At 50.9% G+C, this 26,204-nt stretch overlaps 1 protein-coding gene across 8 annotated transcripts in view; it reads left to right on the forward strand.

The window, feature by feature from the left end:
- EHMT1 (euchromatic histone lysine methyltransferase 1) overlaps positions 1 to 24,956 on the forward strand; it is a 202,643-nt gene extending 177,687 nt beyond the window's left edge. For 6 of the 8 annotated variants that reach the window (XM_030818328.1, XM_030818325.1, XM_030818330.1 and 3 more), the window contains 8 exons: positions 453 to 575; positions 8,445 to 8,546; positions 10,335 to 10,439; positions 20,323 to 20,477; positions 21,905 to 22,048; positions 22,261 to 22,405; positions 23,296 to 23,373; positions 24,801 to 24,956. In XM_030818328.1, the coding sequence (XP_030674188.1) occupies positions 453 to 575; positions 8,445 to 8,546; positions 10,335 to 10,439; positions 20,323 to 20,477; positions 21,905 to 22,048; positions 22,261 to 22,405; positions 23,296 to 23,373; positions 24,801 to 24,920 (972 nt within the window). In that variant the 3' untranslated portion in view covers positions 24,921 to 24,956. Of the gene's footprint in view, positions 1 to 452; positions 576 to 8,444; positions 8,547 to 10,334; positions 10,440 to 20,322; positions 20,478 to 21,881; positions 22,049 to 22,260; positions 22,406 to 23,295; positions 23,374 to 24,800 lie in introns of all 8 variants that reach the window. The other 2 variants (XR_004031494.1, XR_004031495.1) reach the window with 1 other exon arrangement.
- The last annotated feature ends 1,248 nt before the right edge of the window (positions 24,957 to 26,204 follow it).

Here is a 26,204-nt window from a genome sequence, read left to right on the forward strand (position 1 = left end):
GCATGCTACTGGAAATCAGGATTTTCCATTTATTTTGGCGAGTACTAAATCAGCGAGAGGATGCTGTGTGGCCTGGCTGGGTGAACCGGCACCTCCCTCCTGCCTCCTCTCTGCTGAGGGGCCCTTCCCTCCCCTTCTTTGTCTGCTTTAGAAGGTTGTCACCGTCCTCCTCATTTCTAAAGGTGTTGTCACACTCCTGAGCTATAAACATTTTCTATCAAATTACCTTAGAAGTGGAATGAAATCTAGCAGAAATATTCTGCTTAGCCTAAAGGTTTGATAGTAATAGAATAATTATGTCTTTGAATACATGTTTAGAAAACTCAGACGTTGTTGGTCACTGAAACAATGCAGCTCTGTTTTTTTTGAGTGTGGAAGCTTGTAAGTCACTTCTCCCCAGGCGATGGCTACCGTCACAGCCCTCCCATACACCTGAACTGTTGTTTCACTAGGCGGGCGCTAATATTGACACCTGCTCAGAAGACCAGAGGACCCCGTTGATGGAAGCAGCCGAAAACAACCATCTGGAAGCAGTGAAGTACCTCATCAAGGCCGGGGCCCTGGTGGATCCCAAGGTATGTTCCCCTGTCAGAATCACCATCCTAGTGTGTGTGTAGACGTTTCTCAGAAAGCTGAGCAAGGGACATCCTTACTGACATCTCCAGGACTTGGGGCCTTCACACACTGACCCAGTTGTCCAGAAATAGTTCCTTCATCTCACTTTGGTTACCTGGTTTATTATTAAAAACCACGAGTGAGTGCTCACTCTCTACAGAGCCTCACAACAGACAGGTGAGCTAATGACGGGTTTGCCGTGCAGAAGGTGTTTGCCTTACAGTACATCGTCTCACTCTGTCTTCAGTCCAGAGCAATTGGGCAAGAAAAAGAAATCAAAGGCATTCACATTGGAAAGGAAGAAGTAAAATTGCCTCTGTTCACAGATGACATGTTTTTATATGTAGAAAACCCTAAAGAATATACAAAAATATTGTTAGCTAACAAAACCAATTCAGCAAAACAGGATAAAAAATTAACACAGAAAAATCAGTTGCATTTCTATATACTTCGAATGAAGTATTCAAAAAAGAAATTAAGAAAACAATTTCATTTACAGTAGCATCAAAAAGAATAAAATACTTAGGAGTAAGTTTAACCAAGAAGACAAAAGACTTGTATTTGTTAGTTGAAAACTAACAAGCATTGCTGAAACAAATTAAAGAAGACCTGAATAAATAGAGACATCCCATGTTCACAGATGAGAAGACTGAATGTGGTTAAAATGGCAGGTGCCACCCAACAGCCTATAGAGTCCATGGAGTCCTTACTAAAATCCTAACAGCTTTTTTGTTTTTTTTGAGACAGTCTTGCTCTGTCACCCAGGTTGGAGTGCAGTGGCACAATCTCGGCTCACTGCAACCTCCAACTCCCAGGTTCAAGCAATTCTCCTGCCTCAGCCTCCCTAGTAGCTGAGATTACAGGCATGCACCACCATGCCTGGCTAATTTTTGGTATTTTTAGTAGAGATGGGGTTTCACCATGTTGGCCAGGCTGGTCTCAAACTCCTGACCTCAGGTGATCCACCCACCTCAGCCTCCCATGGTGCTGGGATTATGAGCATGAGCCACCACGCCCGGTGCTAACAGCTTTTTTTTTTACAGATACAGAAAACCTCTAAAGTTTATACGGAGTCTCAAGAGACCCAGAGAAGCCAAACAATTTTGTAAAAGAACAGAGTTGGAGAACTCACACTTGCTGATTTCAAAACTTACTGTATACGGCCACAGTAGTGAAAACAGTGTGGGACTGGCATAAAGACAGAAATAGAGACCAATGGAATAAAATAAAAAGCCCAGAAATAAACGATTGCATATATGGTCACTGATTTTTGGCAAAGGTTACAAAGACCATTCAATGGGGAAAAGACTGTCTTTTCAACAGATGGTTCTGAGACAGCTGGATGTCCACATCCAGAAGCGTGAGGTTGGATCCTCACCTAACACTGTATTCAAAAATTAATGGAAAATGCAGCTGGGCGTGGTGGCAAATGCCTGTAATCCCAGCACGTTGGGAGGCCGAGGCAGGTGGATCACCTGAGGTCAGGAATTCAAGACCAGTCTGTCCAACATGGTGAAACCCAGTCTCTACTAAAAATATAAAAATTAGCTGGGCGTGGTGATGGGTGCCTGTAATCCCAGCTACCTGGGAGGCTGAGGCAGGAGAATCGATTGAACCCGGGAGGCGGAAGTTGCAGTGAGCTGAGATCACGCCACTGCACTCCAGCCTGGGTGACAAGAGCAAAACTCTGTTTCAAAAAAAAAAGAAAAACGGAAAATGTATGTGGATGAAAGGCCCATACTTAAGAGCTAAAACCAGAACACTCTTTGAAGAAGACATGGGGGGAAACCTTTATGACACTGGATTTGACAACGATTTCTTGGATATAATACAAAAGCATAATCAAAGAAATAGACAAACTTGATTAAAACTAAAAACGTTTGGCCCTGGGAAATGATGTGCAGCTGGAAAGACAGCCACCCCCTTGCCTGTCACGCAATGCACGTTTGTAGGGAACCTGGCACTAAACCATCTGTAGATGACCTGCTTCTGGGTTGGGGTTTCATGCATGGCAGAGCAGCTCCCTCACTATGATCTGTTGAAAGTCAGCCCCCAACCCAAGGGTTTGTAAAGATAATAAAAGGTTTTAAAATGGGGAAAAATAAATAAACTTTTGTACATCAAAGATTACGACCAACAGCATGAAAAGACCACCTACAGAATGAGGAAGTGTATCTGCAAATTCTCCGATAAGAGGTTTTTATGCAGAATATATAAAGAGGTTGTATCTTTCAACAGCAACAGAAAATTAAACAACCCAATTCAGAAATGGGCAAAGAAAGGGCTTGAATAGCCATCTGTCTAAGGAAGGCCCACAAGGGCCAATTCCCACATGAAAAGGTGTCCAGCATCACCAGCCACCAGGAAAGCCAAATCAGAGCCACGGTGAGACGCGCCTCAGAGGATGTGGCAATATCGGAACTCTCACGCATTGCTAGTGGGGATGTAAACACTGCAGCCACTGTGGAAACCAGTCTGGTGTTTCCTCAGATCGCTAAGCATAGGATTACCCTGTGATCTCTAGCAACTCCACTCCTAAGTGTATGCCACAGGCATGCAAACCAGAAACAAACAGATCTTCATACAACAGTGTTTGCTGCAGCATTGTTCACAGTAGCTGAAGGACAGAAACAACCCAGGTGTCTCAGCAGATGCCTGCGTCAGCACATTCAGTCCATCCATACGATGGGATGTTACTCAGCCATAAAAAGTAATGAAATTCTGACCTATGAACAGCATGGATGGACCTTGAGGACATTCTGCTGAGGGAAAGAAGCCAGACACAAGGACAAATCCTGCACGATGTGACCGATAGAAGCCATCGAGAGTAGTGAGATTCATGGAGACAGAAAGTAGACTGGAGATTCCCTGGGGCCGGGGGATGGTATTTTGCCTCATGATTGTAGAGCTTTGTTTCGGGGTAATGAGAAAGTTTTGGAAATAGTGGTGATTGTGAATGTGTGTAATGCCACAAAACTGTACAAAATGTTTTAAATGGCAGGTTTTGTTATATATTACCATAACAGCATTTAAATTCTTAGTCTTTCCTATTAATACACATTTTTCCAACAACAAAGTGATCACACTCCTCATAGTAATTCAACTCCTGCCTCATGTCACATTAAACTTTCACTATTTTCTCATTAAGTATTATTCTGTGAAACACCTAAATGGCTGTATCAATTTATGACATAATTTTATCATTTTTAGTCAAATTTGAATATTTAATATTTATCTTAATTTTTATTATAAACAGTGCTTCAGTAAATATTTTTATAGTTAAATATTTGCACATTAGGCTACTTTAGGACAGATTTCTGGCTGTAGAATTGCTAGATCAAAATAGGCAAACAGTTGGCCAGGTTCAGTGGCTTGCTTCTGTAATGCTAGTGCTTTGAGAGGCTGAGGCAGAAGGATGGCTTGAGGTGAGGAGTTTGAGATCAGCCTGGACAACATAGTGAGACCCCATCTCTGTAAGAAATGAAAAATTAGCTGGGCGTGGTGGCACGTGCCTGTAGTCATAGCCCCTTCGAGGCTGAGGCAGGAGCATTGCTTGAGCACAGGAGTTTGAGGCTACAGTGAGCTGGATTAGCACCACTGCACTTTAGCCCAGGCGACAGAGTGAGACCCCATCTCTAAGAAAAAAAAAGAAAAAAAGCTAGAGAAAAACAGCACATTACATCTAGACAGACAACGTTATGAAATATTACTGGCTTCTCATCTGAAACCATGGAGGCAGTTTTTATTGTGCTGAAAGAAGCAAAGCCAAAAAAATGTGAACCCAGAATCCTACATCCAGTAAAAGTATCCTTCAGCGAATGATGGTGAAATCAAACATGTTTGGGTAAAAAAACAAAGGGCAGATAAGCTTGCCTGGAATCCTGAAGCTTCCAGGAGGAAAACTTAGTGCTTTGGGAACGAATGAGGAGCATCAGATGGTGGATATGAAGACATTTTTCTATTTAAATTTCCTAAAATGTGAGAGGTCATTTAAACTCAAATAATGTCATAAGGTGGAGTTTAGACACGTTTGGAAGCACAGTAAGTCTTCACTTAACCCTGCTGACAGGTCCTTAGAGCATGCGACTTCTTCAAGCGTTGAAGCCAGTTTACCACAGACTGATTGACCTAAACAAGAGTGAAGTTCTTTTGCCATATTCCTGGTCACAAAAACATCGGCAAGCTTCCAAATCAAGACCAAAGTATTTTTAATATTAAACACTGAAATACATGTGAGCTGTACAGACATTTAAGAAAGATTAATACAAACGATAAATATTTACCCAGTTATTCCAGGTCAGGGTTGCGAGTGAACAGAGCCTATCCTGGCACCTCAGGTCACCTGGCGGGAAGCAGTCTGGGCCAGGACACCGTCCTATCGCAGGGTGCACACACACACACACACACACACACACTCACATACAGACACATACATACACACACAACAGACACACCCACACACAGACACACTCACATACACACACACACACACACATACATTCACTCAGACCAGGACAGCGTAGACATGCCAGTTCATCTAACACGCGAGTCTTTGGGGTATGAGTGAAATTGAGGTACCCGGAGAAAACCCACACAGACACGGGAGGACCTGCAGACTCCACAGACAGTGGCCCCGGCTGGGAGTGGTTTTTGTTTGTTTTTAACCTCATCAATGTTATAACAAAACAACACTGAATGAAACGATACTATTGAAGACCTGCTGTGAAATATAGGATAATAACTACCCAAAGGAGGGCAGTGTGAGAGTGGAATCACACTGTGGTAAAGGTATTTTATTGTGGGAGGTGGTACAACATTAATCTGAGAAGACCAATAAAGACAAATATTGTAATCCCTGGAGAAAGCACCAAGAAAATAAAACAAAGACAGCTTTTCTGGAAAAAAAAAAAAAACTAGTAGAGGAAATAAAATGTAATACTGAAAAATTGTGCAAGTAGAATGCAGGAATAAAACCAGATGGGACAAATAGAAAACAAATAGAGTGACAGACTCCAGCCTCACCCTGTCAGTAATTACGCTGCAGACTCGCTCTCATCCTACAAGGCAGAGGTTTGTCTGGCAGCATCAAAAGCGAGAACCTGCCATGTCTTCCTGCAGCACTCCTGCCTCCAACACGAAGATGCCAGCCAGGCTGGAGAAGCACGCTTGCACGTGGCGAGCAGGTGAGTCCGAGGAAAGGCAAATGACGAATCCTGGAAGACCACAGAGGCCGCCTTTGTGATTCCAGCACAGGGAAGCGTCTTTTAAGACACAAAAAAGCGCAAAAATGATTGACAAAGTTAAGTGCATTAAAATTTAAGAATTTCTCTTCAAAAAGATGTCACAAAGGACACAAACAGGCAGTCTAAAAACTGGGGGAAGATTTTGCAATGCATTGGCCAAAGATTAATATCCAAAAATATAAAGAACTACAAATGAGGCCAAGTGTGGTGGCTCACGCCTGTAATCCCAGCACTTTGGGAGGCTGAGGCGGGTGGATCATGAGGTCAGGAGATTGAGACCATCCTGGCTAACAGTGAAACCCCGTCTCTACTAAAAATACAGAAAATTAGCTGGGCGTGGTGGCGGGCGCCTGTAGTCCCAGCTACTCAGGAAGCTGAGGCAGGAGAATGACGTGAACCCGGGAGGCGGCGCTGGCAGTGAGCCGAGATTGCACCACTGCACTCCAGCCTGGACGACAGAGTGAGACTCCATCTCAAAAAAAAAAAAAAGAAACCACACAGAAAAATAGGCAAAGAACATAAACGTGCACTTCCCAGACGAGGAAATACATGCGTATGACCAACAAACAGGTAAAAACACAGGACTGAGGGACCATCTTACAGTTACTGAATTCCATACAGCATAACAGGTGGAAAAGACTGGCAGGGGCGGGACATGGAGCAACAGGCAGGGTCCTTACTGGTGGGGCACGGGGACTGCAGGCTGCCCAGCAAGCAGGGCCTCACACCAGTAGGGTCTGTGATGTGTCTACAGATGGTATACACTGTGATCTAGAGAATTTAAAAGGGTGTAAAAACATCATTTATGGATATATACAGTAAAGGTATCGAGATCCATGGGAATGATAGTAATGAATTCAGGATAGTGATTACTTCTCGGGAGGAGGCAGGAAAAGAAAGCAGACAGGTGCTGTGTGGGGTGTCCCTTGGGTGGGGGTGGGCTCCAGTGTCTTGAGCTTCTGTTTGTGTGCCTGCAGACCTCACAGCTAGCCGCTGTCACTGAACCCGACAGAAGCCTTTCCTTACCTGCAGCCCCACTCTTTGCCACCTTCACGTCTATTCCCACGGGGTTCCCTTGACTGACTCTCAATCCCCTCACCCCCCACTCTGCCGCTCCCAGCCCTGCCCTCTTCCTGCCTGGTGTCTTGCTCTTGTGACAGCTGGCCTCCTTCGCTAAGCTTCCTTTGCTGGCGTCTGTCTCTTACCTGCTTGATTCAGAAGTGCTTGCCCAAGGTCTCTGCCAGGTGCACCTGCTTCTGTCCTGAATGCTGTGACAGTCTGCCAGCAGTTAGGGGATTGTCAGCTGCACTATTCCAGCGATTAAAGACACTTGAAAATTAAGGCAGACCTTTAACAACCATGCATCATTTTGTATTCATAATAAAATTACAATTCTGAACACTAGCCGTGTGGGAATCAGGTGTGCTGGCTTTCCTTGAGGAAGGTGAGCACACTGATTTAGCACCAGCTGGGGGAGCAGTATGTGCAGTGATGCCTGTGAAACTCTACGACTGCTGCATTGACTCCACTGAGATAAGGGGAGAAAGGTAATGAAGGAACATGGTTAAACGGAGACAGGAACAGGGGAGAAAGCAAAGCAAACACCTGAAGGGAGAAAGTGGTGGAGTGCGTCCGTGGGCCTATGCGAGGAGCATGGGCAGGAAGAACCCTGTGTAAGGCGCGTGGATGGCACAGCGGTGCGGGCGGCACCGGCTCCCCTGCCTCTTCTGGAGCTTCCTGGGTCTGACCTCCAACCTTGCATGTCTTTGTTTTCCTTTGAGATGGTTTGATCAGTGTGATCTATTTGGTCTCCTCAGGGAAACAGAGCTGAAAGGAAATGAGAAGGTGTTCCCAAGCTGGGCGTGGTGGCTCACGCCTGTAATCCCAGCACTGTAATCCCAGTTATGTTGCCTACGACTCCCTGACCAAAGTGGGAGGATTGCCTGGGGCCAGGAGTTCAAAAATAGCCTAGGCAGTATAGCAAGACCCTGTCTCTAGGAAAGAAAAAAATACATTAGCCAGGCGTGGTGGTGCACACCTGTAGTCCCAGCTACGTGGGAGGCTGAGGCAGGAGGGTCACTTGAGCATGGGAATCAGAGGCTGTGGTGAGCTGTGATCGCACCACTGCACTCCAGCCTGGGCGATACAGCAAGACCCGTCTCAAAAAGGAGAGAAAGAAAAAAAAAAGCGATGCGCCCAGCAGCAAAGGAAGCAAGAGGAGGGCAGAGCCTGTGGCATTTCCGAGGCCGTGGGGTGGGCCTGGCGCTCTTTGTGTTCCCGCTTTTGCCATCTATTATTTTGAGTTCTGTGGTACGTGGAGAACTATTACTGAATCATTCACACCGTCCTCACGGTGCCAGGCGACCAACCACTCATGGGGCCACAGGGGGCTGCACACAGGGCTTGGACCTCGGCTGTTCTCTTAGGAAACGACCCCACGGCCTCAGCCTGGGTTTCCTTGTCATTTGAGTAGGACAGTACCCCACCCGCATGGTGGACACTGGGTTCTCCTGGATCCCGCACTCAGGGCTGGCACACCAGGATCACAGGTATGGATTCTTTGACTAAGTGGCATTTCTGTTGCAGGACGCAGAGGGCTCTACGTGTTTGCATCTGGCTGCCAAGAAAGGCCACTACGAAGTGGTCCAGTACCTGCTTTCAAATGGGCAGATGGACGTCAACTGTCAGGTACAGCCACCCCCTCCCCTTAGCAGCACACCATGCGGACTGGCTATGGAAAGTCACTGTTCTGCAGCTCCTGGTCCCACCCCCATTCTCCATGGTGTCCCCTCCCATGCACAGAGCCAGCTCGGGCCCTCCACGGCGTCCCATCCCACGCACGGGGCCAGCTTGGGCCCTCCACGGCGTCCCCTTCCACGCACAGAGCTAGCTCAAGCCCTTGGGCCCTGGATGCCTTGTCTCCTCCCTGTCCCCTTCTCCCCTGGCCTGCTGTGAACGCTCACAGCAGGGCAGGCTCTGCACTGTGTCTGGCTGGAGGCTCCTCCCTTGCTCTCCATCAGCTGCGTCTAGATATCACCATTTGAGGGAGGTGTCACTGGCCTCCCTCCATGGCACCCGTCTTCCTTCCTGCTCATTGTCCATCTCTACCCCACAGCCAGCGCCACGGGGCAGGGTTTGCCATGCATGTGTGCTGATCTGCGGTGCCTCACACACAGGGGCCACCTGCCTCACGAGTGAATGACTGGGGAGATCAAAGAAGGGCAGGCTTTGAGGCTGCTCAGCTCAGCATGCACTGGGGGTCCCTCCTGCATGGATCGAGGCTGCTCACCACGCACTGGGGGTCCCTCCTGCATGGACCCACAGCTCTGGGATAAGTGCCATCCTCACGCTTTCTCTCACTCCTTCCTTCAGGGGGCTTGGTCCAAGTCTTTTTAGCCCAGTGGTTGCCCACCCAGTTGTTGACGCCCAGCTTCTGTGCCCTCTTGGCCGTGGCAGTATCCCCATGGGCTGGAAGCAGCAGTGCCTGTGATGTGCTCAAAAGCCCATACTCTTGCCTTTGCCCTGAGCGTCCAGAGGCCGGAGCCCCTGCCTGGTCACTGCGTCTGAAGCATCCCCTGACCTCTTCTCTCTGACGTTGTACCCTCATCCATTGAGCAGGGGGCCTGGGCTCTGGGAGGCTGCGCTCTGCTGTCCCTGCTGTGTTCCCAGTGCCTGTGGTGGTGCTGACGTCGACCGCAGGGGAGAGGTAGCTTTAATCGTGGAGGCTGCTGTGTCTGTGACAGTGAGATGTGCAGGTCCTTTGAGGGGTGCTGGGGAAGAGGCTGAGTCTTTTGCCATCAGAGTAGGAATTGGCCATATGACCCTCATTTTCAGAAAAGTTGCCTTTTTCTGGCTTAAAGAAAATCACCCAGGCCCACTGACTGGTCTCAGGAGTGGCAGGAGCCGCAGAGCTGATCAGCCCAGGAGGAAGCAGGGGCATCCGTCTCTGTCCACCTGTCCGTCTCCCATCCACAGTTCCCAGCTGCTGCTCTGATAGGGTCCCTGGCTCTCCTGCGTGGAGCCACCATTGGAGGCTGAAGGAGGAGCAGAGCCTGCTACAGCCCAGGCTTCCCGCCAGCCAAGGCTGCTGGTGCTCTCCGGGTCTGGCCTGGGCTTACGAAGTTTCAGCTCCCCTGTGTGTGCCATTAGACTTGGTGCATGCAGCTGTGTTGGTGCGTCCCCAGTGAGTGGTGCCCAACTGGGAGCGGGCAAGGCCAACAGCACAGGGCATGTTGGGCAGGGTGGTTGGGCCTGGCCCAGTCCTGGTTCTGCCTTCACCCTGCACTTGTGGAGCTACCTGGGCCGTGCTCTGAGGAAGAACTGTGGCCTCTGAGGGTTGTGTTCAGGTCCTGAGTGAGACGCATGCACGAGGGGCGTGGTACCTGGGAGGTGCAGAGACCTCAGCGTGGGAGTCCTCATTGCTCTGGCGGTTGCTGGTCTCTGGAGCGATGACAGCTTTGTTCTCTTCCCTGGCAGGATGACGGAGGCTGGACACCCATGATCTGGGCCACGGAGTACAAGCACGTGGACCTCGTGAAGCTGCTGCTGTCCAAGGGCTCTGACATCAACATCCGGGACAACGTAAGTTTGTCACACCCTCCCCGGGAGCAGTGTCCTGGAGGGGTGGGGACCTCCTTCCCTAGAAGGTTCTTTTCTCAAAGGCAGAACTCTGGCACCTGGTGGCGGCTTTGACCTCTTCCTGTGACAACATCGGCCCGGTGCTGTGCTGTGGCTGCCCTGTGCCAGATGCAGATGGGGGGTGTGTGGCTGCCCTGTGCCGGATGCAGATGGGGGTGTGAGGTCCCAGCAGAGGCCACCCTCTAGAGATCTGCGGGTTCAGAGGGCGCTGCACTGCCCTGCTCTCCCTCCTGCTGCCTCATGGGGCTGTGCCTGGGCCTGAGGCTACTGACCCTCGTGCGGGTGCCATAGCACCTCTGGCTCTCCCTTTGTTTTTGTTTTTGTTTTTTTTTTTATGGATGGAGTCTCGGTCTGTCGCCCAGGCTAGAGTGCAGTGGCGCAATCTTGGTTCACTGCAACCTCTGCCTCCTGGGTTCAAGTGATTCTCATGCCTCCGCCTCCCTAGTAGCTGGGATTACAGGTGTGTGCCACCATGCCTGGCTAATTTTGGTATTTTTTATTTGTTTGTTTTTGAGACGGAGTCTCGCTCTGTCACCCAGGCTGGAGTGCAGTGGTGTGATCTCAGCTCACTGCAACCTCCGCCTCCCGGGTTCAAGTGATTCTCCTGCCTCAGCCTCCGGAGTAGTTGGGATTACAGGCGCCCACTGCCACGCCTGGCTAATTTTTGTATTTTTAGTAGAGACGGGGTTTTACCGTGTTGGCCAGACTGGTCTTGGACTCCTGACCTCAGATGATCCGCCTGCTTCAGCCTCCCATGGTGCTGGGATTACAGGTGTGAGCCACCACGCCCGGCCAATTTTTGTAGTTTTAGTAGAGACAGGGTTTAGCCATGTTGGCAAGGCTGGTCTTGAACTCTTGACCTCAGGTGATCTGCCCACCTCATCCTCCCAAAGGATTACAGGCATGAGCCACCACGCCTGGCCCCTGGCTCTCTCTTTGAAACAAAGGAAAGAAAAGTGAATCATTTGTCATACCACGGTTTTCTAGGATGTGATTTAAGATGCTTCAGTGACAATTAGTTTTGTAAGACCCATTTGTTTGCTCAGAAAATAGAGTTTGGAGCTGAGGTAAGAGGACTCCCTAGTCCTGGGGTGGCTCCTTCAGCCTGAGAGTGGCAGCAGGTGACTGATTAACTCAAAAGGGTGTTCACTAGAAGATCTTCAGGGACCCAGAGAACCAGTGGGGCTGCCAGGGGGCTCGGCTGGCACTGGGCATGACAGCAAGGGGCGAGGGGGTCCTCTGGTCACCTCCCAAGACGGGCATACACATGCTGCAGCCCGCAGAGCTGTGTCCACCTTCACAGAGGGCTCTAGAGGCCAGAAATGGGAGGTACTGCAGCCCGCACAGCTGTGTCCACCTTCACAGAGGGCTCAGAGGCCAGAAATGGGCGGTGCTGCAGCCCGCAGAGCTGTGTCCACCTTCACAGAGGGCTCAGAGGCCAGAAATGGGAGGTACTGCAGCCGGCACAGCTGTGTCCACCTTCACAGAGGGCTCAGAGGCCAGAAATGGGAGGTACTGCAGCCCGCACAGCTGTGTCCACCTTCACAGAGGGCTCAGAGGCCAGAAATGGGAGGTACTGCAGCCCGCACAGCTGTGTCCACCTTCACAGAGGGCTCAGAGGCCAGAAGTGGGAGGTGCTGCAGCCCGCAGAGCTGTGTCCACCTTCACAGAGGGCTCAGAGGCCAGAAATGGGAAGTCCAGCCACAAATAAACCCATTAAATTGATAATAAGAAAGAAGATTTGACATAGAAAAAGAAGATTTCTAAAAGCACACTATTAAATCTCCAGTGTGCTGAAGCCTGGCGTCTGAGGAGGGAGGGTTGACACTTCCTCTCAGAGCCTGAGAACAGTGTGGGCACGGGCACTTGCCATTCATTGTTGGCACGGGGGAGTCTGCATTTGGAACCCCTCCCTGCATGTAAGCAGACCCCACCTCCCACCTAGAAACAGGGACCACTGGCTGTGGGCACCCGCCGCCTCCCTGCGGGCAGGCAGGCCTCTCTGGAGTGACTGGTCCTGAGCTGCGGTGCCTCCTCCGTGGGCTGCAGGGCTTCCATGGCTGTATCCAGGGGGTTTCTACCTCATTCCACCGGAGTTCATTCCCGCTGGGGGTTAGGATGATGGCACCATGGAGAGAGGAGCCCTGAGCCGGCAGAAGGAAGAGAAGAGGGAAGCAGAGGCAGAGGAGCCCTGAGCTGGCGGAAGGCTATGGCGGGTACCTTGGAGGAAGAGAGGAGGGAAGCAAAGGCAGAGAACAAGTCAGAGGCCACCCCCAGGTGGGGCTGCCTCAGCCACTGCCTCCGGAGACCACGTGGCAGGGAAGGCAGCCCTAGTGTGGCTGGTTGGCCTGCGTGCCTGGGCAGCTTGCAGCCTGTCCGGGTGTCAGAGCTGTTAGCTCTCTGATGCTGGTGGCTGTTCCCCCGGAATGGAAGCATTGATTAAATTTCAAGTTTGTTATTTATACAATGAAACACTTCATTAATTTAACCACCTTATTGCTGTATAATAGATAGGCTGCATATATTCAAAGTACACACTTGGGTGAATTTTCACCCAGAAGCCATCGTTGCTGTCAGAAGAGTGAGCCCGGTCCTCCCTCATGCCCTGATGATCTTCAGGTGATCCTCCGCGCTTCACAGCCATGCCCAGCCCACCCCTGCCACCCATTGCTGGGCTTTCTGTTGTCTGCATGTCTCGGTTTTATAGAAAAGGGCTCTCACCATGGGCGGCTTTCCCTCGAGTCTTTAAGCCGAGATCCCCATTTTCGCTGCCTGAAGTGCCCATTGTGTGAATGTGTCCATTTACCCTTCAGCTGTCAGTGGACATTTAGGTTGTTTCTGATTTTTGGTGGTTACTAAGAGAGATGCTGTGAATATTCATGCCTTCATTTTTCTTGATTAAACCCCTGGGAGTAGAATGGTTAGAACATATGACAGGTGTCTAGGTTTAACATTTTCAGAGACTGCCAGTAGCCGGGCATGGTGACACACACCTGTGGTCCCAGGTACTCGGGAGGCTAAGGTGGGAGGATTGCTTGAGCCCAGGAGGTCAAGGCTGCAGTAAGCTGAGATCGCACCACTGCACCCCAGCTTGTCTCAAAAATTAAAAAAAAAAAAAAACAAAACTGCCAAACTGCTTTCCAAGTGATTGTACCATCTCTAGTGTATGAGAGTGCATTCATCCGTTCTCACACTGCTATCAGGGTTCTACCTAAGACTGTGTAATTTATAAACAAAAGAGGTTTAATTGACTCACAGTTCAGCATGGCTGGGGGGTCCTCGGGAAACAACAATCATGGCAGAAGGTGAAGGAGAAGCAAAGCACATCTTACATGGTGGCAGGAGAGATTGAGGAGCGTTGTACCACACTTCAAAACCAGCTCTTGTGAGAACTCACTCACATGAGAACAGCATGGGGGACCCACCCCCATAATCCAATCAGGTCCCTCCCTTGACAAATGGGGATTACAATTCAAGACAAGATTTGGGTGGGGACACGGAGCCAATCCGTATCAGACAGTCCTGGTTCCTCTGCATCCTTCCCAACACTTAGCATGGTCAGTCTTTAAATTTTATCCATTTTAGTAGGTGTGTAGTGATATCTTGTTGTGGTTTTAGTTTTCAGTTCATTTCATTTTCATTTCTCTAATGACAGTTGATGTTAAGCATCTTTTTATGGGCTTATTTATGATCCATATATCTTTTTTAATGAAGGGTCTGTTCAAATATTTTTCTTGCTTATTATTGGGTATTTTGGAGTTTTGAGAGTTTATGTTCTGGATATAAGTCCTTTATCAGATATATGGTTTACAGATCTGTCTTTGGAAGTGCTGAATTTTAAAAGTTTTTATAAAGTTTGGTTTATCAACGTTTTTCTTTTTTTTTAACTGGATCCTGTTTTTGGCGTTCTGTTTAAGGCATCACTGCCTAATCTGAGAACCCAGAGATATTCTCCCACATTTTCTTATACGAGTTTTATGGTTTGGGGGTTTACATTTAGGTCTGTGTTTTATTATAGTTGACTTTTGTATATGGTGTGAGGTATGGATTGAATTTTTTGCTTGTGGATGCCTAGTTCAGTGCCATTTGTTGAGAAAACCATTCTTTCTACATAGAATTGACTCTGTACCATTGCCAAAAGCCAGTTGTCTGTATGTGTGGGTCAGTTACCCATGTGTCAGTCCACATGTGTCAGTCATTTGCATGTCTGTCAGTCATCCATGTATGAGTCAGTCGTCCATGTATGAGTCAGTCATCTGCATGTGTGAGTCCACATGTGTCAGTTGTCCATGTGTGAGTCAGTCACCTGCATGTCTGTCAGTCGTCCACATGTGTCAGTCCACATGTCAGTCATCCACATGTGAGAGTCAGTCTGCATGTGTGAGTTGGTCATCTGCATGCGTGTGAGTCTGTCATCTGCATGTGTGAGTCCATCATCTGCATGTGTCATTTGTCCACATGTGAGTCGTCCACGTGTGAGTCAGTCATCTGCATGTCTGTCAGTCATCCAGTGTGTCAGTCCACATGTGTGTCAGTTGTCTACACATGAGGGTCAGTCATCTGCATGTATGAGTCAGTCATCTGCATGTGTGTGAGTCTGTCATCCACATGTATGAGTTGGTCATCCATGTCAGTTGTCCCCATATGTATCAGTCATCCACATGTGTGAGCCAGTTGTCCACATATCAGCGTCAGTTGTCCACATGTGTGTAAAGTCAGTCGTCCACATGTGTGTGTCAGCTCCAGGGCCCTCTCTTTTGATGCATTGATCTACGTATCTGCCTTTAGGCAAGTACTGTCCTTGTTTGACTGATGTAGCTTTACAGTAGGTCTTGCAAAATCACTTTTCTTCTCCCAAACTTGATAACTGCTATTCTCTTATATTTTACATATATGTATGTTCTGAACACCATAATAGCCATATGGTTATCCTGTTTAAACAGTCAGTGGTCTTTTTTTTTTTTTTTTTTTTTTTTTTAAGATGGAGTCTTGCTCCATCGCCCAGGCTGGAATGCAGTGGCACGATCTTGGCTTACTGTAACCTCCACTTCCCAGGTTCGAGCTATTCTCATGCCTCAGCCTCCTGAGTAGCTGGGATTGCAGGCACGAGCCACCATGCCTGGCTAATTTTTGTATTTTTAGTAGAGACGGGGTTTCACCATGTTGGCCAGGCTGGTCTCAAACTCCTGACCTCGTGATCCACCTGCCTCGGACTCCCAAAGTGCTGGGATTTCAGGCGTAAGCCACTGTGCCCGGCCCTCTTGCAGCTCTTTAATGCCTGGAAAGTCCTTATTTTGCTTTCATTTTTGAAAGATATTCTTAGAATTTTGGATGCATAGTTATTTCTTCCAATGCTTTAAATGGTGGTTTCCCTGGGTTCTCACCTGCAGTGTTTGCAGTGAGAAATCCAGCGCCACTGCAGTTATTTCTCTGTGTATAATGTGTCTTTTTTATATGGCTGCTTTTAAAATGTTTTTTCTGTATCTCTTGGTTTTAGCAATTGGATTTTCCTCTAAGCCTTAGTTTGTCTGTAAAGCAATTTGATTACTGATGTGCCTTTGGTGTTATTTTGTGTGTGTGCACTTAGGGTTCATTGAGCTTCTTGGATCTGTGGATTTAGGGTTTTTAACAAATTTGGAAATTTTTCAGTCGTTATTTCTTCAAATAATGTTTTCTGCCCACCATGCTTTCCAGTATTCCAGCTGTGTATGTAGGAGTTCTCAGAGTGGTTCCACAGCTCACTGGTGCTCTTTTCAATTTTTAGATTATTATTCTTTCCGTCCATGCTTCAGTTGAGCAGGTTTTTGTTGGTTTGTCTTCCAGTCCACTCGTCTTGTCTTCTGCACGTGATGCTGTTGAGCTCATCCGGTCTGTGTGTGCCTACATTCTAGGCATTGTTGTTTTCAGCTCTAAAAGTTCTGTTGGAGTCTTTCAAACATTTCCTAACATGTTTCTACTTAACTTTCAAACCTATAGAATACAGGCTATACCAATAGCTTTATTTACTTATTTATTTATTTATTTATTTTAAGACGGAGTTTCACTCTTTTGCCCAGGCTGGAGTGCAGTGCCACAATCTCGGCCACCGTAACCTCTGCCTCCTGGGTTCAAGCGATTCGCCTGCCTCAGCCTCGCGAGTAGCTGGGATTACAGGCGCGCACCACCACGCCTGGCTAAGTTTTGTATTTTTAGTAGAGGCGGGGTTTCGCCACGTTGCCCAGGCTAGTCTCGAACTCCTGACCTTAAGTGATCCGCCCGCCAAGGCCTCCCAGAGTGCTGGGATCACAAGTGTGAGCCACCGCGCCCGGCCCACCAATGGCTTTCATGGCCTCGTTTGCTAATCCAGCATCTGTGTCAAAGCCGGGCTTTTTGATGACTGGGTTTTTCTCCCCATTGGGGGTCATGTTTCCTGCCCCTTTGCACGTCTGGTAACCTGTAGCCGATGCCAGGATGTGGGTGGGTTTTACAAAACTTGTATGATGCTAGGGACTCCTCTTCCTGTGAATGTTCTTGAACTGTGTTCTGGAACTCAGCTAAGTCACTTGAAACCAGTCAGATCACGTTGGATTTTGCTTTTCAGGTTTGTTAGGTGGGTCTGGAGCCACTGAGGCAGGTCCGTCCATTGTCCTCCAGCCCACAGCCTGTGGATGGAGAGTGTGGCCTGCCTGGCTGTGGGGAAAGGTCCCGGCTTTGAGTGCACGTTCTCAACAGGCTCGTGGCCACTAGCGTCCTGCCGGATGACTCAGGTGGAAGTGCACAGATCTCTGGAACCTCTCTTGGAGCTCTGTTTTCTGTCTGAGCATCTGGGGGCCCTGCCTGGCTACCCCCTGCACCGTGGTTGGAGCTCTGGTGGCAGTGAGCTGGGCAGCCGCGGGCTCCCTCACAGACTCCGCCTCTCAGGGGCACGGTCCTTCCCTGCCTGGTGTCTGGTGTCTTGACAGCCATGGTCATAGGTTTTGACTGTTTTGTTTTACTCTTCTGGTTCTTTTAGGTGGGAAGGTAAACCTGTTCTGGTCTGTATCACCCCATCGTTTCAGGAGTGCGGTTGCTCACCAGGTGTAGGCCAGGCTTGTTGTAACTCAGCCAACTTCAGAAAGGCTGGGCGTTTGAACAGTCCCAGAGTGGAAGTATCTTAGGTGAACTGGAAGCTCTCAAAAATGTAATTCTGGGGCGGGGCGTGGTGGCAGATCACTTGAGGTCAGGAGTTTGAGACCAGCCTGGGCAATATGGTGAAACCCCGACTCTACTAAAAATACAAAATGATTAGCTGGGCCTGGTAGCATGCGCCTGTTATCCCAGCTACTGGGGAGGCTAAGGCACGAGAATCGCTTGAACCCCAGAGGCAGAGGTTGCAGTGAACCGAGATCGTGCCAATTGCATTCCAGCCTGGGTGACGGAGTGAGACTCCGCCTCCAAAAAAAAAATAAAAATGTAATTCTGGTTATAAAATCATAAATCACTCTGATAAAAGAAAAAGAAAAGAGGCCCCTAAGCAAGCAGCCTTTTGTTCAAGGAGCTCTCGATGTATGGAGGAGGGAAGCCAGAAACAGAGCAGGGGGCGGAAGAGCCGCAGAGCAGCAGAGGCTCTTCAGGAAATGCACTGAGGCGGACACACGGAGTTCGCTTTTAGTTTTCTCTTTTAGAAGTCAAGGGAACAGTGAAGCCCATGCCTGGGGCTGGCCGTTTGTGGATGAAGATACCGGAGACCATGCCACTCGGTTTCTGTTCTGCTTTTTTCTTCGCCTTCACTGAGCTGGAAAGGTTGACGGTGCCGCACGATGTGGAGTCGGGAGGGGGACTGCGTGAAAGCACAAGGGTGTCTCAGAAGAGCCCGCGTCCTTCTCTCTTGGGGGTGACCCTGCCGACCTGCAGAGCCAGTCCCTGGGATGTGGCAGCGGCCCTGCGCCCTTGTAGGGAGGCGGTGTAGAGCTCAAATGGAAGCAGAGCCTGCGGGTTGGAGACCGCACCCCTGCAGGGGTCTGCCTTGGGCCCCGAGCCTCCTCAGCCCCCGCAGCAAAGCGGACAGTCAGGCAGGGCTTGGTTTATGGCTTCTGGGAAGATCGCTGACGATTCCCGAGGGGAAGGGGGCTGCAGCCGGCGCTCCCAGACGCCAGCAGAGCAGGACACACTTCAGGAATGTGAAACACTCACGTGCTTTAATCCAACAATTCTGCCTCTGAGGATGCATCCTTGAGAAATAATGTAGGAAATGAAAAGCACTAAAATATTTGTTGGCATTGGTATTCCAGAAATATACCAACAAAAATAAACAAGTGTTCAGTAAAGGAAAGGTCCAGAAGCTGAGTGACTGTGGGTAATCAGTCCGGAGGTGGTTCCGATGCTGCCCCGCGTGGACCGTGGGTGATGGGTCCGGAGGTGGTTCCGATGCCGCCCTGCGTGAAAGGAGGAGGCCTCAGCACCTGGGAGCCTCTGGTGATGACGGAGGGTCAGGGACAGATGGGCATCAGGTGTAGGAAACAGCGCCGGCATGTTCCTCATTCCATTTATCGCTGTTTTATCCCTGGGGTGATAGAGTTAGGGATAATTCATTGTTCTGATTTATATTCTTGGCTGCCTGGCAGAGTTGAAGACTTTCTTATGTTTACCGTTCATCTTTTTCTTACCTACGTTTTTTATTTTCTTCTCCTTTGCACATATTTTTTCAGAATTACAGTGTTCTGGCCGGGCGCGGTGGCTCACGCTTGTAATCCCAGCACTTTGGGAGGCCAAGGCGGGCGAATCACGAGGTCAGGAGATCGAGACCACGGTGAAACCCCGTCACTACTAAATACAAAAAATTAGCTGGGCGTGGTGGCGGGCGCCTGTAGTCCCAGCTACTCGGAGAGGCTGAGGCAGGAGAATGGCGTGACCCCGGGAGGCGGAGCTTGCAGTGAGCCGAGATTGCGCCACTGCACTCCAGCCTGGGCGACAGAGCGAGACTCCGTCTCAAAAACAAAAACAAAACAGAATTACAGTGTTCTAATTTACTGCGTGATTATAAATTATCTATATTTTACATGTGGCACAAGTATTTCTCCAAATTTTATTTGTTTTATTTAAAAGAGGCCTTTTTAAAAGTAAAAGTTTTTGGGTTTTTTTTGGGACAGAGTTTCGCTCTTGTTGCCCAGGCTGGAGTGTAGTGGCGCAATCTCGGCTCACTGCAACCTCTGCCTCCCGGGTTCAAGCAACTCTCCTGCCTCAGCCTCGCGAGTAGCTGGGATTACAGGTACCCGCCACCACACCCAGCTAGTTTTTGTATTTTTAGTAGAAACGGGGTTTCACCATGTTGGCCAGGCTGGTCTCGAACTCCTGACCTCAGGTGATCTACCTGCCTCTGCCTCCCATAATGCTGGGATTACAGGTGTGAGCCACCATGCCCAGCCCAAAATTTTAATTTAATCAAATTTACACGTCTTTTTTCAAATCTTTCAAAAGCATTATCTTTTCCTATGACTATACCCCTGTTTGGAAATGAATATAATTTTTAAAAATACATGAAAGAAAAGTGCCTCCAAGTGTTAATGTTTTGAGTGTAGGTTAATGTAATTCCGGATGACCTTTTCCCTATTTTAATTCTTTACTGTGATTATGCTACTTTTATAATTATGTTATTTTTACAATGAAACAAACAAAACACGAAAGGAAGTGCCTTCCAGAGTTGAGATGGGTGCTAGGTTCCTATCTGGTGACCTTTGGCACCCTTTCCACCTGGCCCTGCTGGGGACGGCCACGCCTGCTCCAGAGCCTCTTCCTGGGCACGTGGCCTGGCCCCAGCACTGTGAGCCAGCAGGAAGCCTGCACTGAGCTCTGGTTTGTGTCTGTTCAGGAGGAGAACATTTGCCTGCACTGGGCGGCATTCTCCGGCTGCGTGGACATAGCCGAGATCCTGCTGGCTGCCAAGTGCGACCTCCACGCCGTGAACATCCACGGAGACTCACCGCTGCACATTGCCGCCCGGGAGAACCGCTACGACTGTGTCGTGTGAGTGCAGTGCTTCCCCCGGCTCGGGCTGGCGCTGACCTGACCTGGGCGCCCGGAGAGACCGCTCGACGGTCTTGTGTTCACACTTGGGGCTTGAGTGGACACAGGCCCTCTGTTCCTTCGTGTGGAAGTCCATCCTTGGTGTTCCATGCGCAGAGAAGTGTCTTTCCCAGTCCACGTTTGAGATCAGCTGTGGTTTATTTCTGGGTTAGGGGGGATTGTCATGAAAAAATTCCCAAGTTGTAGTCTCAGACCTGAAACTCCTGACATGGCTGAGGGGCAGCATGGGAACAGCCCTGCTCCCAGCAGGGACCTGCCAGCTCAGAGTCCCTGAGAGGCTCAGGATGCCTTCTGGGAGCAGTGCCACCCACAGCCAGGGCTAGAGATGCTGGGGGCTGTGGCGCTCACCGCTCAGGGCCCTTTTAAAACTTGAGACCTTCAGCTGGGTGGTGGTGGCTCACGCCTGTAATCCCAGCACTTTGGGAGGCTGAGGCAGGCAGATTACCTGAGGCCAGGAGTTTCAGACTAGCCTGGCCAACATGGTGAAACCCCATCTCTACTAAAATACAAAAATTAGCTGGCCATGGTGGCACGTGCCTGTAACCCCAGCTACGCCAGAGGCTGAGGCAGGCGAATCGCTTGAACCCAGGAGGCAAGAGATTGCAGTGAGCGGAGATTGCGACACTACACTGCAGCCTGGGTGACAGAGCGAGATTCTGTCTCAAAAAAAAAAAAAAAAAAAAAAACCCAAAAACAAAAAAGCTTGAGACCTTGATCCCATAAAGTCATCCACACTCAGGTTGTTGTTGGTGGCCAGGGATGGAGTGTGTGTTTGGCTGCTGGGGAAGGACAGGGAGCTGTAGGTGCTCCACGCACCGGCCTCCAGTGACTCCCCGGCCCCTACACGTGGGGCTATGCCCTCCCACATTTGGATCTCACGGTGGCTCAGCCAGGTTGGGCATCTGGTTGTGTGAAGCGCAGCTCCACGTAGGGTGACTGCAGCCTGGACGCAGTGAGCAGGAGTGGAACTGAGGACCGCTCAACGCTGGACGTGGCCCAAGCTTGGCCTCTCTCCCTCCTTGCTTCCCTTCTTATCCTTGAGGGTAAATTTGAATGAAAAATCCAAGAAAAATCAAATGCCGCCCTGGTTTTTTACATACGCTTCCTGCTAAGAAAACAGCCTGCTGACTTTGACAGTGAATGTGGGAGAGGAGGAAGGGAGTCTTGTTCCTGGGTGAGCTAAAGCCCGTCTTTGCAGAGTCATTGGTGAGCAGACTTGTTCAAGTTATCTCACAGTGAATAGTGTTCCCTTTATTGTTAGTGACGGTCATTTTATAAATCTCATCTGTGTCATCTTTTCAAGTCAGCTTTAAATGTTTTGTGGCCTTACATTTTCCCTTTTAGCCTCTTTCTTTCTCGGGATTCAGATGTCACCTTAAAGAACAAGGAAGGAGAGACGCCCCTGCAGTGTGCGAGCCTCAACTCTCAGGTGTGGAGCGCTCTGCAGATGAGCAAGGCTCTGCAGGAATCGGCCCCCGACAGGCCCAGCCCCGTGGAGAGGATAGTAGCAGGTGAGCCCAGCCCCAGGACGGCTTTGTGACACATCAGCAGTCAGCAGGGCTTTGGGAGCTTGCGGTGAAAGCTGCTCCTGAAGCTGAAACTTCCGCAGGCAGGAGTCCAAATTGTCAGGGCCAGGTGTTCGCCAGCCGCCCCACTACACGCTGTGCCACCCCCTGGACAGAGCACATCAGCCTCCAGGTGACACCTGTCCTTTCCGTGGCAGGGACATCGCTCGAGGCTACGAGCGCATCCCCATCCCCTGTGTCAATGCCGTGGATAGCGAGCCATGTCCCAGCAACTACAAGTACGTCTCTCAGAACTGCGTGACGTCCCCCATGAACATCGACAGAAACATCACTCATCTGCAGGTGAGTGATGGCAGATGAAGGGCTGACTCAGTCCAGGACATGGGACAGGCAGAAGCTTCTTGAGCCTGGGGTCCTGGGTTCTTCTCACCACTCAGAGCAGGAGGGCTCATGGGGGGCTTCCCAGGAAGACCTCATTCCCTTTGCAGTTGCCTCCCCTGAAAGAGCTGGAAGGCAGATAAAGGCTCTGTCAAGCCCAGCCCTGGGTCCTCTCATTGCTCTTCTGAGGCTTCTTACCGACCCAAAGCAGCGGCAAGCATCTTTGTGCCTTTTTTGTAACCTCACACTCAGGGGCCCCAGTGCGGCCTCTTGCTGGGGGCACAGGCGAGAGGAGCCCTTGCGAGGCCTGCAGGACGACCTGGATCCCTGCACCTCCCAGCCCCTGGAGAGATGGGTCCAGCACATGCCAGCTTTCCCAGCTTCCGAGTGCACACAGCCTGGTGCCCTCACCGCCTGCGCCTTCTCGAGCACTTTCCTTGTGGCTCTGCTTGTAGGCAGCTCCCTCCTCTTCCCAGGCCGGGCACTGCCCAGGCCCCCCCCCCGCCCAGGGTGTGCCAGGCTCTGTGTTCTTGCCTTTCCCATCAAGCATCTGGCCACAAATGCAGCTGCCGCCCAGCCCTTCACCCACCCCACGTCACCCGCTGCCGTGTCGCTGCCCTGCCTGCCCCCTGTCCCTCTGTCAGGGTCCTCAGCCAGAGCCCCCTCCCGCAGGCACTCGGCATGTTTCTGCCTGCACACCCTTCTCCCTAAGAGGCCACACACTCACATGGTGCCTTTGAGAAGCACTTACCAGAATCAGGGGTAACTGAGAATTGGAAAACGTAGCTGTGAGTGGGAGGGGAAACAGAAGGCCTGTGCCTGCCCGTCTGACCCTCCGGCGCCTCTCTTCTCAGTATTGTGTGTGCATCGACGACTGCTCCTCCAGCAACTGCATGTGCGGCCAGCTCAGCATGCGCTGCTGGTACGACAAGGTGAGGGTGGCCTCGTGTGCGTGGGCTCAGGTGGTAAGTGCCGCTGGTCCGGGTCTGCAAAAACAGTGCAGGCGTCTGTGACCCCAGCGCTGTCGTGGCAGCGTTGGGAAGGAGTTGGAGGTGAGCTGGGTGTGACAGGCAGGGGAGGCACAGCGGGCGCCAGCACCCAAGTCAGGGTCGTGAGCCGAGGACATGGCTGCAGAGTCCCTGGGGCTGGGGTCTGCATCCTTTGTGGCTGCCTGAATGGTGGCGGGGGTGGGCAGCCAGTCAGCCTGGCTTGGCCCCAGGAGGAGGTGCTGCTTGTGTTGTGTGTATCTGGTGAGCTGTGCCTTGTGCTTGCTGAGTATGAGGGGTGTGAAGAGGGAGGGTGCTGCTGGGCTGGGTACAGGGAGCATCGGTGTGGGCGCTGGGCTTGAGGAGACACAGGATTGGAAGTTTCTGGTGGGTGCTGGTCCTCGGAGGAGCCCGGGATGGAGGCTGCTGAGGAGATGGGAGTGGGGAGTGGCCCTGGCTGGCAGGGGTGCAATTCAGGGGAGGGATGTCTAAGCAGAGGCGGAGAGTTCCTGGTCTCCCAAGTTCAGAGGTCACGGTGGGGGTGGAAGCCAGCATGGCCTGGGTGAAGAGACTCGAGCAGGGAGAGGCAGCAGGCATCCCCTCCGGAAGCAGACTTTGAAGGAGAGTGGCCATGGAGGGTCGAGTGTTTACCCATCTGAATTAGAGGCCCCAATGGGAGAAGGATTCGTGCCAGTGAGGGCTATGGAGATGGCAGGCTCAGAAAGCCTCCAGGCTCATATCTGAGTGGTGTCTTTTCAGGTGGACAGTCCTCCTGAGGGGGCACAGGAAGGAATGTTCTGAGGAGTGCCCCAATTGTTCAGAGCAGCCCCTGAAGCCGTCAAGCCAGTGTGCCTGGGCAGCCCTGGGCCCCGCGCCTCAGTTCACACAGCCCTGGGGGAGCATCTGCACCCAGTGCTGCTGCACCTGGCCTGGCTTCGGGGGGTAGAAAGGGGAGCAGAGGGCTGAGTCCCTCCACAGTTGAGGATTTGCAAGGCAAGGAGGCCAGGAGTGCAGGAGGGTGCAGGAGGCCCCAACCAGCCGAAGGAAGCAGAGCAACCCAGGAGCTGGCAGCCTCAGCGAGGCTGGAGAAGCCCAGGCAGGGAAGGCCCCAGGTGGACAGAAACTGGCCCCAGGCTGGGCCCGGGCGAGCGCTCCAGGGGGTCTCCACAACCTGTGTGGGCATCTGGGTGGAGGCTTCCCATCCAAACCGTACACATGGAGTTTTTCCCTAGGTGGGTGTTCAAGTTTGGCCAGAAACCGTCGTTTTTATGTCAGTTTAAGCCACACTGGGCGCTTAGTAGAAATGGGTTGATATCAGTTCAGTTAAAGAGTGAGTGACCTCTGCCGGGCCCTTGCTGCTCATCTGTCCACAGGACGGCCGGCTTCTGCCAGAGTTCAACATGGCGGAGCCTCCCTTGATCTTCGAATGCAACCACGCGTGCTCCTGCTGGAGGAACTGCCGAAATCGCGTCGTACAGAATGGTCTCAGGTGAGAGGCAGCTTCCTGCCAGAGCCCCACATTCTGCTCATATTAGCACGTATTAGCACGGAGGTCACCCCGCCAGACAAGAACTTAACGTGTTTGGATGCACGCGCGTGTGTGTTTGTAGATAGAGCTGACAAGTTACCTCTGAGCCCCTTATCCTCTAGAAATGTCACTTGTGCCGTAAATCACGAGTCACGCTTCCCCCAGCACAGACTTCGGCATGAGAGAAGGAGCAGGTTGTTGGGTCAGTCGAGCTAAAAGCAGAGGAACGGACTTGGCCTAAGAATTACCTTTGTTACCGAGTTCATGCGAAAATTCTTCAACAGATTAGGGCTGTCATAGTTCTATTTTAATACTCCAGTCATTTTCTAAATATTCTCTGTTCTCTGGGCTTCTCTAACAGTGAGGTGATGTCCTAATGCTTCTCAGGCTGCACGGACTCCTTGTTCCTGGGTTGCTCAGGACGCTTGTGGAGTAAGGCTTGCCCAGCACCCTTCCCCAGCTGGGCTTGGTCCCCTGACCGCCCAGCAGCTGCCTCTCCTTTCCCTGGGTTCTGGTCTTGAGCATTTTCTCCACAAATGTGCCTGAGATTGGAGAACTCAAAGCCCCTCTGAGTCATAAGGGAAAGTTATGCACACTTAAATTTAGCTGAACACTAATTTTTATAGTATTGACTTTTTTGTGACCTCGATAAACTTGGTTCATGCTGGAAGGCAGTCTCTGTCCTTGGTGTGGTAGAAAGGCCTGGGGGTGAGGACCCACGCCAGACAGACACAGGGCAGACACGGGACACATGCCAGACAGGCAGACGTGAGGCACGTGGTTCTGAGGGCTCCTCAGAGGCCCACATGCCAGGCCTGCCCAGCCGCCCTCCCCCAGATCTACCCGGCCACCCTCCCCCAGGCCCGCCCAACCACCTTCCCGCAGCCCTGAGAAACCCCTGACCGTCACCTCCCCCCACCACCCTCCCCCAGCCCTGAGGGGCCTGTGGGCTCCTTGTCGGGAGCAGGCTGGGCTGCAGGTGTCACCACAGCCTGGTCCAGCTATAGGCTTCTTTAGTATTAGCACCTCTGCCCCTCACAGTGCCTAGTGGCCCAGGCCCAGCTCTGTCCCCATGTTACAGATGGGGACACCGAGCCACAGCCCGGACCAGTGACTTGCCGAGGTTGTGGGCTGGGGTGGTCCTGGCTGATTCCCGGGTTCTTGGCTCCCTGAGAGTGCGAGATGCTGTATCTGTGAGGTGTCTGCAGCATCGAATGCTTCGGATACAGAACCAGTTTTCTTCCTCATT

Source organism: Nomascus leucogenys, chromosome 8 (assembly GCF_006542625.1).
Source record: "Nomascus leucogenys isolate Asia chromosome 8, Asia_NLE_v1, whole genome shotgun sequence".
In the NCBI taxonomy this organism is placed as follows: domain Eukaryota; kingdom Metazoa; phylum Chordata; class Mammalia; order Primates; family Hylobatidae; genus Nomascus; species Nomascus leucogenys.